The 14,446-nt window shown below is 44.2% G+C and overlaps 2 protein-coding genes across 3 annotated transcripts; one reads left to right on the forward strand and one right to left on the reverse strand.

Annotated features, from left to right (window-relative positions):
- Positions 1–657: 657 nt before the first annotated feature.
- Positions 658–11,814, reverse strand: PMS2 (PMS1 homolog 2, mismatch repair system component). Its single transcript, XM_042828202.1, has 15 exons — positions 11,780–11,814; positions 11,475–11,614; positions 11,080–11,166; positions 10,012–10,114; positions 9,191–9,374; positions 8,536–8,703; positions 7,972–8,069; positions 7,147–7,246; positions 6,782–6,866; positions 6,164–6,316; positions 4,033–4,924; positions 3,034–3,201; positions 2,442–2,542; positions 1,446–1,615; positions 658–1,071 (listed from the first exon to the last, which is right to left on the reverse strand). Exons 1-15 carry the CDS (start codon positions 11,797–11,799, stop codon positions 928–930), a joined length of 2,613 nt encoding a protein of 870 aa, XP_042684136.1. The 5' UTR covers positions 11,800–11,814; the 3' UTR covers positions 658–927.
- A 231-nt stretch (positions 11,815–12,045) lies between these two features.
- Positions 12,046–14,402, forward strand: AIMP2 (aminoacyl tRNA synthetase complex interacting multifunctional protein 2). Of its 2 annotated transcripts, none has more exons than XM_042827761.1 (4): positions 12,046–12,176; positions 12,685–12,891; positions 13,175–13,406; positions 13,883–14,402. In XM_042827761.1, the coding sequence occupies exons 1-4, from the start codon at positions 12,063–12,065 to the stop codon at positions 14,266–14,268; spliced, it is 939 nt and encodes a 312-aa protein (XP_042683695.1). In that variant the 5' UTR covers positions 12,046–12,062; the 3' UTR covers positions 14,269–14,402. The 2 variants fall into 2 exon arrangements, with proteins under 2 accessions (XP_042683695.1, XP_042683696.1); XM_042827762.1 differs by having other exon boundaries at positions 12,062–12,176; positions 12,689–12,891.
- The last annotated feature ends 44 nt before the right edge of the window (positions 14,403–14,446 follow it).

A 14,446-nucleotide genomic window follows, 5' to 3' on the forward strand; every position in this document is an offset into this window, starting at 1 on the left:
TCACACAAATCCACACTTTTTTTCCCCCACAAATCAGCGACCGCAGCTTTACGATACAGGAATCAAACGGAGCGCGGCACGGACGGCGCCAGCGCCAGGAAACCAAGGCGACGGCTGCGCGTGCGCAGAGCTGAGCGGAGCAGAGAGGAGCGGAGCCGAGCCGCCGTCCTCGCGCCGAACGGCCGCGCCGCGTGGGGCGGCTCCGCGCTGTGGGCCGAGCGGCGGCGCGGGAGGCGGCAGAAGGCAGAGGCCCTGCGGGCAGCGCGGCCGCACGTGTGCACGCAGCTGTGGTCGCTGCCAGCCGGCTGCTCGCCGTTTGTCCTCTGGAAAGGAGGATCCCTTTGTGAAAAACGTGGGAACGTAAATGGCAATAGAGCTAATTCAATATGCCGGATGGTTACTCTGCTTGAACATTAAGCACAGACGGCAGTAAGATAATCATTAAACGTAATATTAATGCTTGAAGGAATTACCAATAAAACCCAGGTTTAGCCTAAGAAAGAAACCCGCTGCATTTCCAGCTGCGGGTGGTTTGCCTTTAATTTAAAGTGATCCCAGGCAGCAGCCGCGCGGTAACACCTGATTGATGCCGTTCTCAGAGTCAGGAACATCACGCTTTAAGAATCACCGTAGCTGCAGTGAACGATGGTAGCCCACTCTGGGTCCCCACGTATACACATCGACATTTATTTTAAAAACCTTGACTACGAAATTTAGTAATACATAAAGTAAACCACAATGAAAGCTGGTATTCACACGAATTCTATGTCAGTACCGTTGATCAGAAGGATGAGACTGCTGAATGACTTCTTACTGTCAGAGGTGGAACCCGGCTACGTATTTCAGTCCAAGTCAGACAGCTGTGATAAAAGCCTGGGACAGCAGCGAGCTGCTGCCGTGGGAAGCGTCACAGAAGAGAACTGACAGTCACTCGGCTGCGATCAAGTCCAGACTGGCTATGTGCCTCATCGTAGGCCTTCCGTGGGGGCAGTTCCAGGGATGCTCAATCTCACCCATGTGAGTAATCAGTTTTTTCATCTCCTGCACATTCAGAGCAGTTCCAATCATCACCTGCAAATAAAGTAAAAAACAAAACCAGTATTTTCTTACTCCACACTGACAACTGACCTACAGATAACAGTGGTACTTCTACTACTACAGCAAATAATGTCTTGTGCAAGACATTAGAAGGAAAAAGACCTGCAAGTTGATCAAAACAAGTATGTTCAGAAATGCACTAGCTTGAACCAGAATATAAAATGGCCAGGATCCTTCTGAAGCCCCACTAGAGAAAAAGACAGGGAATGAAAGTAAGAATATTAGCTGCTGAAATCTAGTAGTAAAGAAACTTCCCCTGCAATATACATGCAGATACAGCCACGAGTAATACACCAGAAAATACGCTTCTTATCTGAAAACAAACATCAAGCTTGAGCTGTACTTACAGATTTCCTGCAAGCTCGAGAAGCGAACATCTGTCTGACTCTGGAAGGTCTACACATGACTCCAGGGCAGTCACTTAACATGAAGATCAGCTCATCTATGTCTTGAGGACCAAATGTCCAGTTTTTGCTTGTTGGCAAGGATATTAATTTAACTCTCTGGGTAACAGGAGCTGAAAGATTTGCAATAATTAATGAAGAAACAAGAACATTACATGAAATTACTTTTTCTTAAGAGGAAAAACAGAGAAACTACTTCGATACATTGATGTCTTCTGCCTGTGTGCAAACATTTCACTTTAGTCTTTTGAGGAGATATACAGCTAACCAAAGCAGTCCAGCAGATACTCTCTTCTAATTGACAAGTAACTGCTTGAAAACTCATGATGACAAATACTTCAATTTCAAAAAGCAGATTTTGTAAAAACTTGATTATAAATAGCATTTTGGGCAAAAATTTGAGATTTTGAAGCAAAAGATACAGAACAATCTGTAGTGACTTCCCAAGTGCCAGAAGTGCTGGCACACAAGGCTTTCACAATCCTCCCCCAGGAAGCTCTGAAATACGCGTTACCCCGCGTTGTAGGAGCGTGGAGCTCACAGCTCATGTGATCAGTACACATCGAGTCGATGCTGAAGCAGTAAGGAAAGCCACAGGATATTTCACCAGTGCTATCTTAGTCTAAAATCACAAGGTTTACCATTTACCTGTACCTAACCTGGCTGGGACCCACGAGTCTAAGAGGACAGGAAAAACATTTCAATATAAAACATCCAGGAAATGCACATTCTGTCACAAACCCAAACTCCATATCATGACTATAAAGTCTGCAACAACTTTTTTAAAGTGAGGTAGTCTGCAGTGTTCTCATAAGCAGCATAAGAAGACTACAAAATGGTAAGCCTCACAAAAAGGATGTATGCAATGATAAATCATTTCAATTTTTCTGCTCAGAGATTTTTGTATGCAAATTGGGATAAAATAATTCTGGCACTCACCATTTTCATTTATCACAAAGTCAAACCCATTTTTTCTGAATATTTCCAGGTTTTCAATCAATACTGTTTCATTTACAGCAGTTAAATTGAGGTTTTGAGGCCTGAAAGAGAAAAACACAGCATTGCGTGGGTACGGAACACAGAGTGCTTAAGGTTCTGACACCAAAAGCACGGCTCTTTTGGAAAGCATCTCACTTGCTTCGTAAAAACTAACAGCAACAAACCACACCATGAGCAGAGCACTGTTTCCAAGCATTACTCAGCACAGTAAAACTACCTGGGCAGCATTCCCTGTGCCTATAACCGTCTCCAATCTCCTCACTCCACAACCACACTCACCAAATTAAGGCTGACATTAATCCTGCTGTGAAACCTCACTGACCATTCACTGGCTGCACAGCTACAATTACCTGCATTTCCAATTTATTGGAAATTTTATCTAAAGACTGATTCTTTGTAACACTGAATAGAAAAATAACTCTTGCTGTAAATGTCTTGAATGTGTGCAATACCTAAATAAGGAAAATCATACATATTGTTCTGAAACATTGAATTAAAGTGATAGAATTGTTAAAACACTGAGAATACTTACACTATCAGCTTCTGGCTTTGAAGAACCGTGTGCTGTTGTAACATCTCAAAGTTGTATTTCTCGTCAGTAGCATGCTGGTCAATTATGAAAAGATCAGAATTCAACTTGGCTATTATAAACCCTAAATTGAACTGGCCGATGATTTCCATCTTTGCAAACATGTCTTTACTGCATATAGAAAATACAAGCAAATCACAAGACAAGCCTCATCAGTTACCACGTCAGTACAAAACTTCAATACATCCTTTTTTCCCCTGTAGAACTTTACATGGAAAATGTGTACATAAAGTCTAATGGAAGCAGGATATGAATGGAGAACCTGGCATTGACTGGTGGCACCACGTCTGGCAGAGAACAATCCATACCTCAGACAAGATTTGCCCAACGTTCACCCATTTTAAACATAGCCACTAATGGGAAGAGAATTAGAAGCGTGCAGGATGGTGATGGTGCAAATAAACAGTAACAAAGGCAGCAGCATGCTCCTAAAACAAACCAGCTGACACGTTTGACTTTTTGCAAGGAGAAGACTTTCTTCACCTTATTTAATACCCCAAATTCACAAATCATACACTGTTACTGCCCAGTGATCATCGAAGACAATTTATTTTCACCACCACATCTCATCAAATTTCAAATTAATGAAGGAGAAATACGAGCTGTGCAATCTCTTAAGTGTCACAGACCTGTTGTAACATTTCTCTGCCTGCACTGCAGATTGCAAATTTTAGCTGAGCCACATCTATGATACTTTTGGCCTTCATTTTAGTGTCTTCTTCCACATTCTGCTTGCACTGAGTTCCAACAACTGCAGACCTCTTCCAGGTAAAACTGCTTGCCCAAATGGATGATATAATGGCATAATGAGTTGGACAAAAGGCATCTCCAAAATTAGAATGTAGATGTAAGCCTTTCTCCCACCCTCCAAGACAGTTTTTATTTTTTCTCCTTAGCTATTGTTATTAATTAGCAAATTCAAGTTAAGAAGCTGAAAAATACCTGATCTCTTTTCTTAATTCATCTTCTGCTACTTTATTTTCTCCAGGACTAATTTTTGCTCTAAATCTTCTGTAATTTTGTGTTTCTGTACACTTCTGTTGTTGCTGTACAATCTTTCTTACCCTTTCTGCTAAAGCTTTCATAGAGAATTCAAGCGGCACGGTTTTCTTTTTAACTTCCACCAGTACATCAACACATGGCATAGAGTTTCTGGTATTCTTCACTTCAGGATGTACAGCTGCCTTGAAGCCATCTGCCTCACTTCTAAAACATTTTACTCTTGGTGAAGAATTACTGGCTTCTTGAGGTAAGTTACTTTGCTTATTCCAGTCATTCACTCCCTTTAATTTATGTTCAGTGCCCGAGACCTGAATGTCACCTTCCAATGATTTCTCGCCATGTCCATCAGTCTTACGACACTCACTTTGATGCTGTTCTTCTGAGCTACAGAATTCTTCTTCAACGGGATTATTTACAGTTTCACCAATGACACAGCTCCCAGCCTCTGGAGTGTCATATCCAGCATCTGATCCAGAAGTGCTACTGAATCCAGAATCTGTATTTTCTTCTACTTCTCTCAAATATCTCCTTGGAACTGACATCTTTGACTTGGTCTCACGACAACTCTCAGAATCTTCACTCAAAACAGCCTTTCGAGTCCTCACAGTACTCAAAATGGTACCAAGTGACAGTTGTTTAGTGGAGCCGTGTCTCTGTTTTACCTTTTTTGGGCTTTGGAAATAACTCTCACTTTGATGCAGAGAGAACGACTCCCTTAACCTGGAAAGAGTCATCGCTCTTTTTCCTTCGCTGCTTGGACTTTCAGTCTCGGAGCCATGTGACATTTCTACCCAGGGCTTTTCTGTGTCTCCATGAGGGACCTTCAGGTTGCCTAACAAAATGAGAATTAAAAATAATAAACAAATAAAGTCAAGATTATAAGTTACAAACTAATTCAACATAAACTGAACGATGTGCTATAGTGAAGGGAGGGAAGAGAAGTAGAAAAGCAGCAAGCTCCTCTAAAGTGCCCTTAAGCTGACTGAGCAGGGGCTGAAATGCATTGCTATCCAGTGGGCAAGGAGGGATGTGTTTAAAAAACTTAAGGAGAGTGAATGTGGAGCATCTTTTCAAACTGCAACATAAGTCAGTCCAGTCAGCACTCCTATTTTTGGTAGGAAGACAATGAAAAGCAAATAACTCTTCCACTTCAGCGGCTGCTATAAGAACGTGTGGGCAAGGAATTAAGGATCTGGCATGACAGATACTTGTACTGCATGTTATTCATAGATAACAAGAGGATTTCATTCTCTCAAATTGTCAGGCTGATGTGTCTTTTACCAGAGATAAGCCTAAAAGTAGCAGCCTGATGCTGGAATTGATTCTATACACAGAGAGGAAATTAGAAGAGTTTACACTGAAAAGAGTGAGAATGAAAAGCATAGAAAAAGTGCCCTGAAAGATTATTAAGTGACAGGGGAACCAATGATCTCTGAGGTTATCATAAAAGAATCCAAGCTGAAAATTCAAAGAGAAACTTGTACTCAAATTTCAATCTCTGTTTGAGATTTCAACCATTCTTTCAGGAGGATGTTTAAATAAAGGATGCTTCTGTCCAACAATCCTCACTGAGCCTTTTTCATTAGATCATGAGCTCTTCAGCATTCTGATGTGCTCCATGACACTTGTCATGGGAATACACACATATATACACACAGTTTTTAAATTAAAGTTAAAATCAGATGTAGCACTTCAGATATTTCTGTGTTTTAGGAAGGAAAAAATTGGCAAGATCATAAAAGACAAATCCTCCTTCTCCTCCTCTGAAAAGAGCAACATAAATCTTTCCCCCGTATCAATGAGAAAATGCTTTCAGGCATTATTAATTAATTTTGTGCTAATGCAACAGTCAACTTTATGGAGAAATGTTGCATTGGTAACTTAGGGTCTTCCTTTATTATAAGAAAGCTGATATATTAAAATATTACTAAGGAACACATAAAGAAAGCTGCCCTGAAAGGCACATCAGTTAAAAGCTAAACATTTTTCCCACTTCTTCTCCAGGTATTTAAAACACTTTTTCAATTCTCTACTATGTGTTAACACAGAATTTTCACATTTTGTGTCCCACCTGCAATGTCCAGAAGATTCTGATTGACATTCAATTTGTTAACATCACAGCCAAACATCTCCATCAGAGAAGTTTTTAAAATTGCCAATAAAAGCTTTTCTTCTTGAAGCAATATTTGTCTCTTGTCTGGAGTCACATTGATGTCAACACATTCTAAAAATCAAAAGCAAAACACCTGCATTACACATGGGGAAAAAAGCCCAACCAACTCCTTCCTTCCTCAGATCAAAGTCCCTGCTGTTCTGCCCTCTAATTTCACAAAACTGCAGTTAACATTCACAATGTATCTGCAAATTAAAATTTTCCAACGTCCCAGCAAACAGGATTTAATTCTGCACAATGTAAGTTTTCTTGTATTTAAGCTAAACACAAATTTCCTTTTTCTCACTAAGAAATGACTTCACAGTAGAGAAAAAGTAAAAAGGAAAAATTGGAATCACAGCTGAACTCCATCTCCCCCTCACCAACTGCAGACCAAAAACATCAGGGTGGAGAAAGTCATAGAACAGAAGTTACAGTGTTCTCCAAATAAACGATGCTCTTTAAATAACCACAATTTATTCCTCAATTCAATTTTAGCCTTTACAAAAAAGGTACTAAAAATTATTCATAACTCACCAGAATCTACACAAATGTTAAGGACAATAAAAGGATACTGGTGTTTGTTGTATAAGTGATAAACTTCATTCACAAGCTTGACAACCTGTAGAGGTGGAAAACAGTAAAAGCTGATACTCTTATCTTTCAGTTCAAACCAGGATGTAATTTAACTGCTCACAAAGCTAAAAGGGCCCTAAATCTCATCTCACCCAATTCAGCTTTTATTCACACAAAGAGACCTGATGAAGACAAAACCTTAAGAAAGGAATTTACAGCATCAAGACAAAAGATGTGCATCTGTTATCAATCAAGTGGTCTGCAGCAAACACCAGGCAAGTTAATACTGCTGCTAGGAAAAAAAAAGAAAGAAAGCAGCCACTCGCCTTTGCTGGATCGCACGGACGCTGGTTGATAAAGAAGAACTGCCTGTCTGTTGTGCTCCTCCCAACGCCATGATCACAGCGAGAAACGAAGCCCGTGATACTGTGAAACAACAATGCAGTAAGAGAAATGGAAGAGGGAAGCTAATTTTTCTTCTCAATCAGACCACTGCAGTTACAACTGATTTATAGGGGTTTGGAGAAACACCGTTACGCAGTACCACACCTCACTGGCTGGTTCTCCCCCCCGGCTTCCTCTCTGACCAAGGCTTGGTGCTAAGCTCCAAAGAGGTATCAGAAAACTGAAAAAGCTGCTGACTGATTAAAAAGAATTTGCCACTTTTCTGCTCGGAAAGCAGAAGAGGCCGGCTGTGAACTGGCATCGGCCAGATATCAATGCACCTATTTGTTAGCCTCACATGCGGTGAGGAGAAGAAAAAAGCACATTTTAAAGCATAATTCACTGATTTACACGCATTTCACACCATTTCTCAGTAACACTATTGAAGACATACAGATATGAACCACACAACACTCAAGGTGACATTCAGCAGCAGACCACAGCAACACAGAGCTGGGGCACAAGGCACAGCAGTCCTGCTCCTCTCTCATCCAACTACAGAACCTCAGTCCTGAGCTCACTTCTTCAAAAATCAGTTGATGCCCTTTTCCAAACACTATACTAACACCTATTATGCTGATCACAACTATTTTTAATACTATTAACCACCCCACTTCCTTTTTTAATTTTTTTTTTTTTTTTTTTTTTAAGACTTAGGATTATCTTAAAACACCACTGACAGCAGTGGTTTCTTCTTCTCTGACTACCTATAAAGCTTTTCTGGGAGGTCTGTAGATTTGAGTCCATATTCTTCACAAACAGCTTCACTGGGAGGCAGCTGAACAAAAGGAATCAGGCTCTGCAACTGAAAAATAAAAAAAAGTGAAACGTGTAGATTTTTTTCTTCTATTGCACTGCTACTTATTAGCCTAAAATCCATTTGATAATTTTTTTTTTCCAAGTCAGCCAAGCCAGATCATCCAACAGCCAACTCCAGCCCAGCAGAAGACAATAACACAGCTGATGTGCTGAAAACCTCCACATTTGCCTTAGTTATTTCACAGATCTTCACATTAAACCAAATATAGACAGAGAAACAATATTATTGACTCAAATGTGACTGTCCTGCTACCTACATATGACCTAATCTAGTTCTAAGCAAAACCAAAAGGCAAAAAACAAGTTTTGCCATCTGTAGGGTGTGCAAGGAGTCAACCCCTGCCACCTCCCTTTATGATTTTTAAAGGTTTCCTGCATCCCCTCTATTTAAGAAGGTCCTAAAAACTTCTGTTTCTAGCAATACTGCTCCTCTTGTCAGTAGAACAGAATACCTGTTTTTTCCCAAATACTGCTCCAATGTTTTCCTTTAAGTTCAGACCTCCAGCAGAGGATACCACAGGGCTCTTTTTTCCTTGGCCAACTTGATTGGTGCAATTAATCCGCACTCCTTCTGAAATAATACAGTATGCTTGCAGTATCTGGACCATTTTTGCATATTCCTATGAAGACAGAAAAAGTTGGCGCTCACACAAAACATATTTGTAAAACAACATTGTTTTTATAACACTTGCAAGATTTGCACACAACACAGACTTCCTTATGTCCAGAAGTGGTGCCACTTATTTCTTAAATGCTTACAAACCAATTACACATACTGCGTGAGAAATAACGTACTTAAAAACAAATGACATATTTGCAAGAGTGATATTCAGCCCTACTTAAAATGTAGCATTCACCGAGTTAAAATACACAAAAGTGATGGCAATTTTGTTTCTTTTCAGCATTCGGAAATTTGAGACTGCACCTCCAGATGCATTCATTGCAAAACAGAAAAGAAGAAAACACATGGGAACACTTTCCTTGTTAGGGCCAGACTCACTCAAACGAAGTCAGACTCACTCATGCTCGTCCTGATCAACGCCAGAGAACCGAGCTGTGAGTGAGGAGGGCTGTGAGAGTCCTGCAATAACTCCTGAGCTGCCTCACCTTTTTGATGTTCCTCTGAAACTCCTTATGCCGCACTGGCAAAGTGTGAAATAACTGCTGTATGCTCACAGTTGTTCCTCGCTGCCGTGGATGAGGAGCTCTCTGGGTGATCTTACCATTGTGATCAAACACCAAACGAGTCCCAAGCTTTGCAGACTTATGGCAAGTAGAAATGCTAACGTCACTGATGGAAGGAAGCAGGCAATAGAATTACCCACTGAACATCATATTTTCTTAATCATTACTTACAGTCTCATCAGGCATAAAAAAATACTACTGGTGTACTTTTCATTGTAGCTAACTTTCACCACTAACAACCAAAAACTTACACTGCTTTACAGATACTATTTTCCTACCTACAATGCAAACATCTTTACTTGTATCCCTCTCGTTCTTCTCCTATAAAGCGCAAAGATAAAGTCTGGTTTTGCTGGACACCACATTCCTCACACTAACACATAACAGCACGACAATCTTAATGCAAACTGCTCAAAAGCTGTGCTATTTCAAACCTGCAGTCTTCCTTGGAAGAATTTTAATAGAGTTTTTATGAATAGCAGTCTAGCAAATAGCATGTTGGACTGCATACTGAAGTAACACTACGTTTCGTACATCAAAGGACAGATCAGATGCTTAGAATTGCAGAAGGATTTTGGATGGAAAGGACTTCAGGATGTCACACAATGTACGTCACACAAAACAGAGCTCACATTCAGTAACAGCAAGTCTCCACAGCCTCATTTTATCAATAACAGTAAGCTGAAAAGTTGGCTTCAGTTGTTTTAAGTAATTTTCTACTAGCAAGAATGCAATGTTAATACCTTAATGCACACAATGAACTGAGAGCTTCACCTCGAAACCCAAACGTTTCAACGTGTGTTAGATCAGAAAAATCTTGTATCTTTGACGTATAATGTTTCAGAGCTGGAAAGAGATATTTAGAGTATAGATTTCACTTCCAAGTGACAGTGACACTAGGCCACACGAGTACATTTTCCATATATACCAGACTTCTGCAATTACTTTTCAACATACAATGAGTAATAGCAACAAAACAAGACTTTCCTTTCCCCTTCACAAGCTCACTTTTAAATCCTCACACATCCTGCTGTGCCACAATTACCACCTGAAATCAATACAGCAGGACTGGCACACACCAGAAGGTGCCTCAGAGCAGCACAGGTCAGCTGCTTCTGCCACCTATTTTACTCTGCAGGAGAACTGCAGGGCCATGCCATGCAATGTTATACAGCAAACAGGCATGGGATCCTGTGCCACAACCACAGCCTGAGGAGGGCTCAATTCTATGCAATCAGCCAGCACCCATCACCAGGTAACAGACTGCAGTCCAGGACCTTCCCTGTGCTGAACAGCAGAGGAGTTCACTGCCTACCGGATAAACACTGCGAGCACAACAAGTAACACAGTAACTCATGGTGAAAGAGGTCTCTAATGGTGATGTGGAGGAAGAAACAAGGCAGAAAGCAAGCAGTTGCACTTGTCAAACAGTGCTGCTTCTGCTCCTGTTTTGCACGGCTGAAACTAGCAGAAGGAAGGTTTGGCAGCCACGTGCACGCAGTCGGCTCCCATTCAGTATGCACTCTATCTATAGTTTACTTCCCGTGAAGTCTGGCTCCTTCAGCAGTGACTCACAACTCACCACGAATAAATCTAGATGAACGTTTCTGGGACATTCTCCTCCACAATGACACCTACTCTTTGCTCCACTTAAGCAAACAAGCAAACCAAGACCTGCTTCTGAACTACAGCAAATACAACAAGAGCACTTCAAAAGCCCATTCGAATTTGTAAAGAGCAGCAGTCATTATCTCACCTAAAATATACCTCCAAAGCATCTAAATGTAAATTATGAAAGCCGTTTAACTTACTTAATCCTGCAAAGTTTTCCTCTTCCACTCCACCTCCATTATCCGAAACCTCTATCAGCTCCGCCCCGTGGTCTTTAAGTCTTACATCTACAAACACAAGAAATGAAGTCATTCAGAGCTGTTAACACACAGAGTTGGGTATCAGCGCGGTACTTGGAATAACTCCCGCCGACGGCCGTTCTGCAGAACAAGTCTGAAGCAGCAGCCCCGCACCGGGCCACCGTCAGCACCCACCGCACCCAGCGTGCGGGCAGGGCAGGGCAGGGCAGGGCAGGCCCGGCTCCGTCCCGAGAACCGCCCCGAGCCCCACGTTTGTGGCGCCTGAGCGGAGCGCCGAGATGCGAGCGGTACCAAGAGCCCGCGAGGCCGCGAAGCTCGGACGGGAGGGCCGTTACCGATGCTGGTCGCTCCGGCGTCCAGGCTGTTCTCCACCAGTTCCTTCACGGCCGTGCCCAGGCTCAGCACCACCTGCCCCGAGCAGATCCGGTGCACGGACTCGCGGTCGATGCGCCTGATGGCCTCGGCGGGCTCCGAGCTGCCAAAAGAGGAGCGGAGACAGGCGGGCTGAGGCGGCGCGGCACGGGAACCCGCACGGCCGCCCCGAGCCGCACGAGCCGGGAGGGGAAGAAGCGAAAAGCCGAGGAGACCGCGCTCGCTCCCGGGAGGGGTGGGGAGGACCCGGCTGCCTCGGGCCGCTCACCAGGGCGCGGCCGCCTCCATTGATTCCCGCCGATCGCCTCGGCCGCCCGCAGGCCTGGCCTGGCCCCGCCCCGCCCGGAACAGCGCCCGTGTCTCCCTGCCGAGTCACTGACCTCATTGGCTCGGGCCAGCCAATAGAAAGGAGGCGAGGAAACGAGACGAGCGAGCATTGGGTGGTGGGAGAGTCCGTAAAGACACGCGCTCCCTCTGGCCCAATGGGCGCGGCGGGTGGGCGGGGCCAGGCGGGCTGAGCGGCGCCGCGCAGCGCCGAGCAGGGAGCCGCCATGCCCATGTACAAGGTGAAGCCGCTGCACGGCGCCGCGGGCCCGCTGCCGGCAGAGCAGCTTCCCACCTGCATGTACCGTGTGCCCAGCCTGCACCGCTGCGCCACGCCGCAGGTAGGAGCGGGGGCTCGGCCCGCCCAAGCCTGGCTGCCGTGCGGCGGAAGCACGGCGCTGCGCCGCGCCCGGCCTCTGGGTTGCCCCCCTTCCGCCGGCTTCCGGCTCCGCATCGCGTTCCGCGGGCTCCCCGCCCGCCTGCCTGCCGGCCTCCGCTCCCGGCGCTCCGCACCCCGCTCTGCCCTCCGCGCGGAGCGGCCTGGGACTGCGCAGGGCCCGGGCGGGCTGGCAGCGCGGCTGTCTGCGTGGAGGTTTTCCTCTCACGTCGTTGGAGGCTGCAGAGTCGCGGCGCCGGCTCGGGTAACCACGAGCGTTTCCGACACTCGAGACGTAACTCAGCGCTCACCTCATCCGCACGCACGTGAGGCAGCTCAGATACAGACCTCGCCTTTCCGCGGTGAAGGATGAGGATGCGAATAGCACTTCTAAAGGCTTTCAGGGGCGGGCGAGCTGTGCACTACGTGGCCCCCGAGCTGAGTGAACCCCAACGGGACTTTCTCTCCTCTAGGAAGAAGTCGACCCGTCGCTTCAAGCCCTTGAATCCCGCCAGGAGGAGATCCTGAAACGCCTGTATGAGCTGAAGAGCGCCGTCGATGGGCTCTCAAAGATGGTACAGACTCCTGATGCTGACTTCGATGTGACTCACGTCATTCAAAATGATGAGTCTTCTCCTCTGACGACAAATGGAGCGGATTTAGACTTGATGCTTGGAAAGGTAAGCTGAGTTCAGCACGTACAATGGTGGGTGGTTTCTTTGCCCTCAGCTCAGAAGGGGTGGAAGGGTGGTGTTAAGACTTGGAGCCCCCAGAACTCACGAAATTTTGACTTCAGATTTGATAGAATTTACTGCAATATCCATAAACGTTGAAAAAGGAAGATGTTTAAATTTTTCGGTGATTTAAGTGTCAGAACTTGTTTACCCCTGGAGTTTTAAACACATGCATGGCTATATACATTTGGCGAGTGTCTTACCTGACTCTTTTTTCCTTTCTATTCAGGATTACGGTGCCCTGAAAGATATCGTAATCAATGCAAATCCTTCTGTGCCCCCATTGTCCTTATTAGTACTGCACAGCCTGCTCTGTGAGCGCTACAAGATACTATCAGCCGTTCACACACATTCATCAGTGAAAAGCGTGCCAGAAAAACTCCTGAAATGCTTTGGGGAGCAGATGAAGAAGCAACCACGCCATGAGTATCAGTTGGGCTTCACTCTGATATGGAAGGATGGTAAGAATAAGTTATCTTCCAGGGGAATACAATAGGTCAGAAAGTGAAACTTGTGCTATAGAACAGATGCTTTGGTGTAAAATGGCTGATAACGTGATGGACAGGTAGCATCTCTGCTCTTCTTGCAAGTATGAACTTTTGATAGCTGTGAGCAGTGGTGGGAACAGAGAAATAAAACCGAGTTACTGCTATTAAAACACAAATTACATTTAAAAGGCAGCTATTTGAAACTCTCATCTCCAGCAATCCTGTGGATAGTTTCTACAAAGATTGGCTGAGAGATTTTTCAATCTGCAGTCCAATGGGAGCTTTTTTATGCCAGGTTATTGCTTTAGTTTAAGTATTCAGACTAAGAAAACTGAAAAACTGTTGTCAAGTTCACAACATTAGAAATGCTGATGGCATCAGAAACAAAATAAATCTTACCAATGTACTTAGCTTCTCTACAGTAATCACTTCTCTCTTCTTGATTTCAGTTCCAAAACCTCAGATGAAGTTCAGCATTCAAACAATGTGCCCAATTGAAGGAGAAGGGAACATTGCTAGATTTCTCTTTTCCCTTGTCGGCCAGAAGTACAATGCCATTACTTCAACTCTGATTGACAGCTGGGTTGACACAGCCATCTTCCAGCTCAAAGAAGGCAGCAGTAAAGAAAAAGGAGCAGTCTTGCGATCCATGAATGCTGCCCTGGGCAAGACATCGTGGCTGGTGGGAAGCGAGCTCACCGTGGCAGATATTGTCGCGTGGTGTGTGCTTCAGCAGACAGGCAGTGCAAATGCTGCACCAGCCAACGTGCAGAAATGGATGAAGTCCTGTGAGAACTTAGCACCTTTCAGCTCTGTTATTAAGCTACTGAAATAAGTCTGTACCTTTACATAAACAGGGTGATTTTAACCTACTCCCACCCCACACCTACTGTCATGGTTTGAATCCTTTATGAGAGCAGTTTCTGCAGTTGGATAGAATTCTAAAACCAATAAAAACATTACAGCTGCCTTTTGTATGTGATCTTCCTTTTTAGCTGCTGCGTGAGAAACAC

The sequence above is a fragment of the Centrocercus urophasianus genome, unplaced genomic scaffold (assembly GCF_019232065.1).
Source record: "Centrocercus urophasianus isolate 14NV4802_14NV808 unplaced genomic scaffold, USGS_Curo_1.0 seq_29, whole genome shotgun sequence".
Classification (NCBI taxonomy): domain Eukaryota; kingdom Metazoa; phylum Chordata; class Aves; order Galliformes; family Phasianidae; genus Centrocercus; species Centrocercus urophasianus.

What these genes read in the sequence shown, in the direction of transcription:
- AIMP2 (XM_042827761.1), top strand. Translation starts at nt 12,063, where the DNA reads ATGCCCATGTACAAGGTGAAGCCGCTGCACGGCGCCGCGGGCCCGCTG. An exon ending in TAGACTTGATGCTTGGAAAG is followed by an intron (nt 12,892 to 13,174) that starts GTAAGCTGAGTT and finishes CTTTCTATTCAG; the next exon opens with GATTACGGTGCCCTGAAAGA. An exon ending in CACTCTGATATGGAAGGATG is followed by an intron (nt 13,407 to 13,882) that starts GTAAGAATAAGT and finishes TCTTGATTTCAG; the next exon opens with TTCCAAAACCTCAGATGAAG.
- PMS2 (XM_042828202.1), bottom strand. Translation starts at nt 11,799, where the DNA reads ATGGAGGCGGCCGCGCCCTG. An exon ending in TAACATTTGTGTAGATTCTG is followed by an intron (nt 6,317 to 6,781) that starts GTGAGTTATGAA and finishes TTTGATTTTTAG; the next exon opens with AATGTGTTGACATCAATGTG. An exon ending in CAAAGCCAGAAGCTGATAGT is followed by an intron (nt 2,543 to 3,033) that starts GTAAGTATTCTC and finishes TTTCTCTTTCAG; the next exon opens with GCCTCAAAACCTCAATTTAA.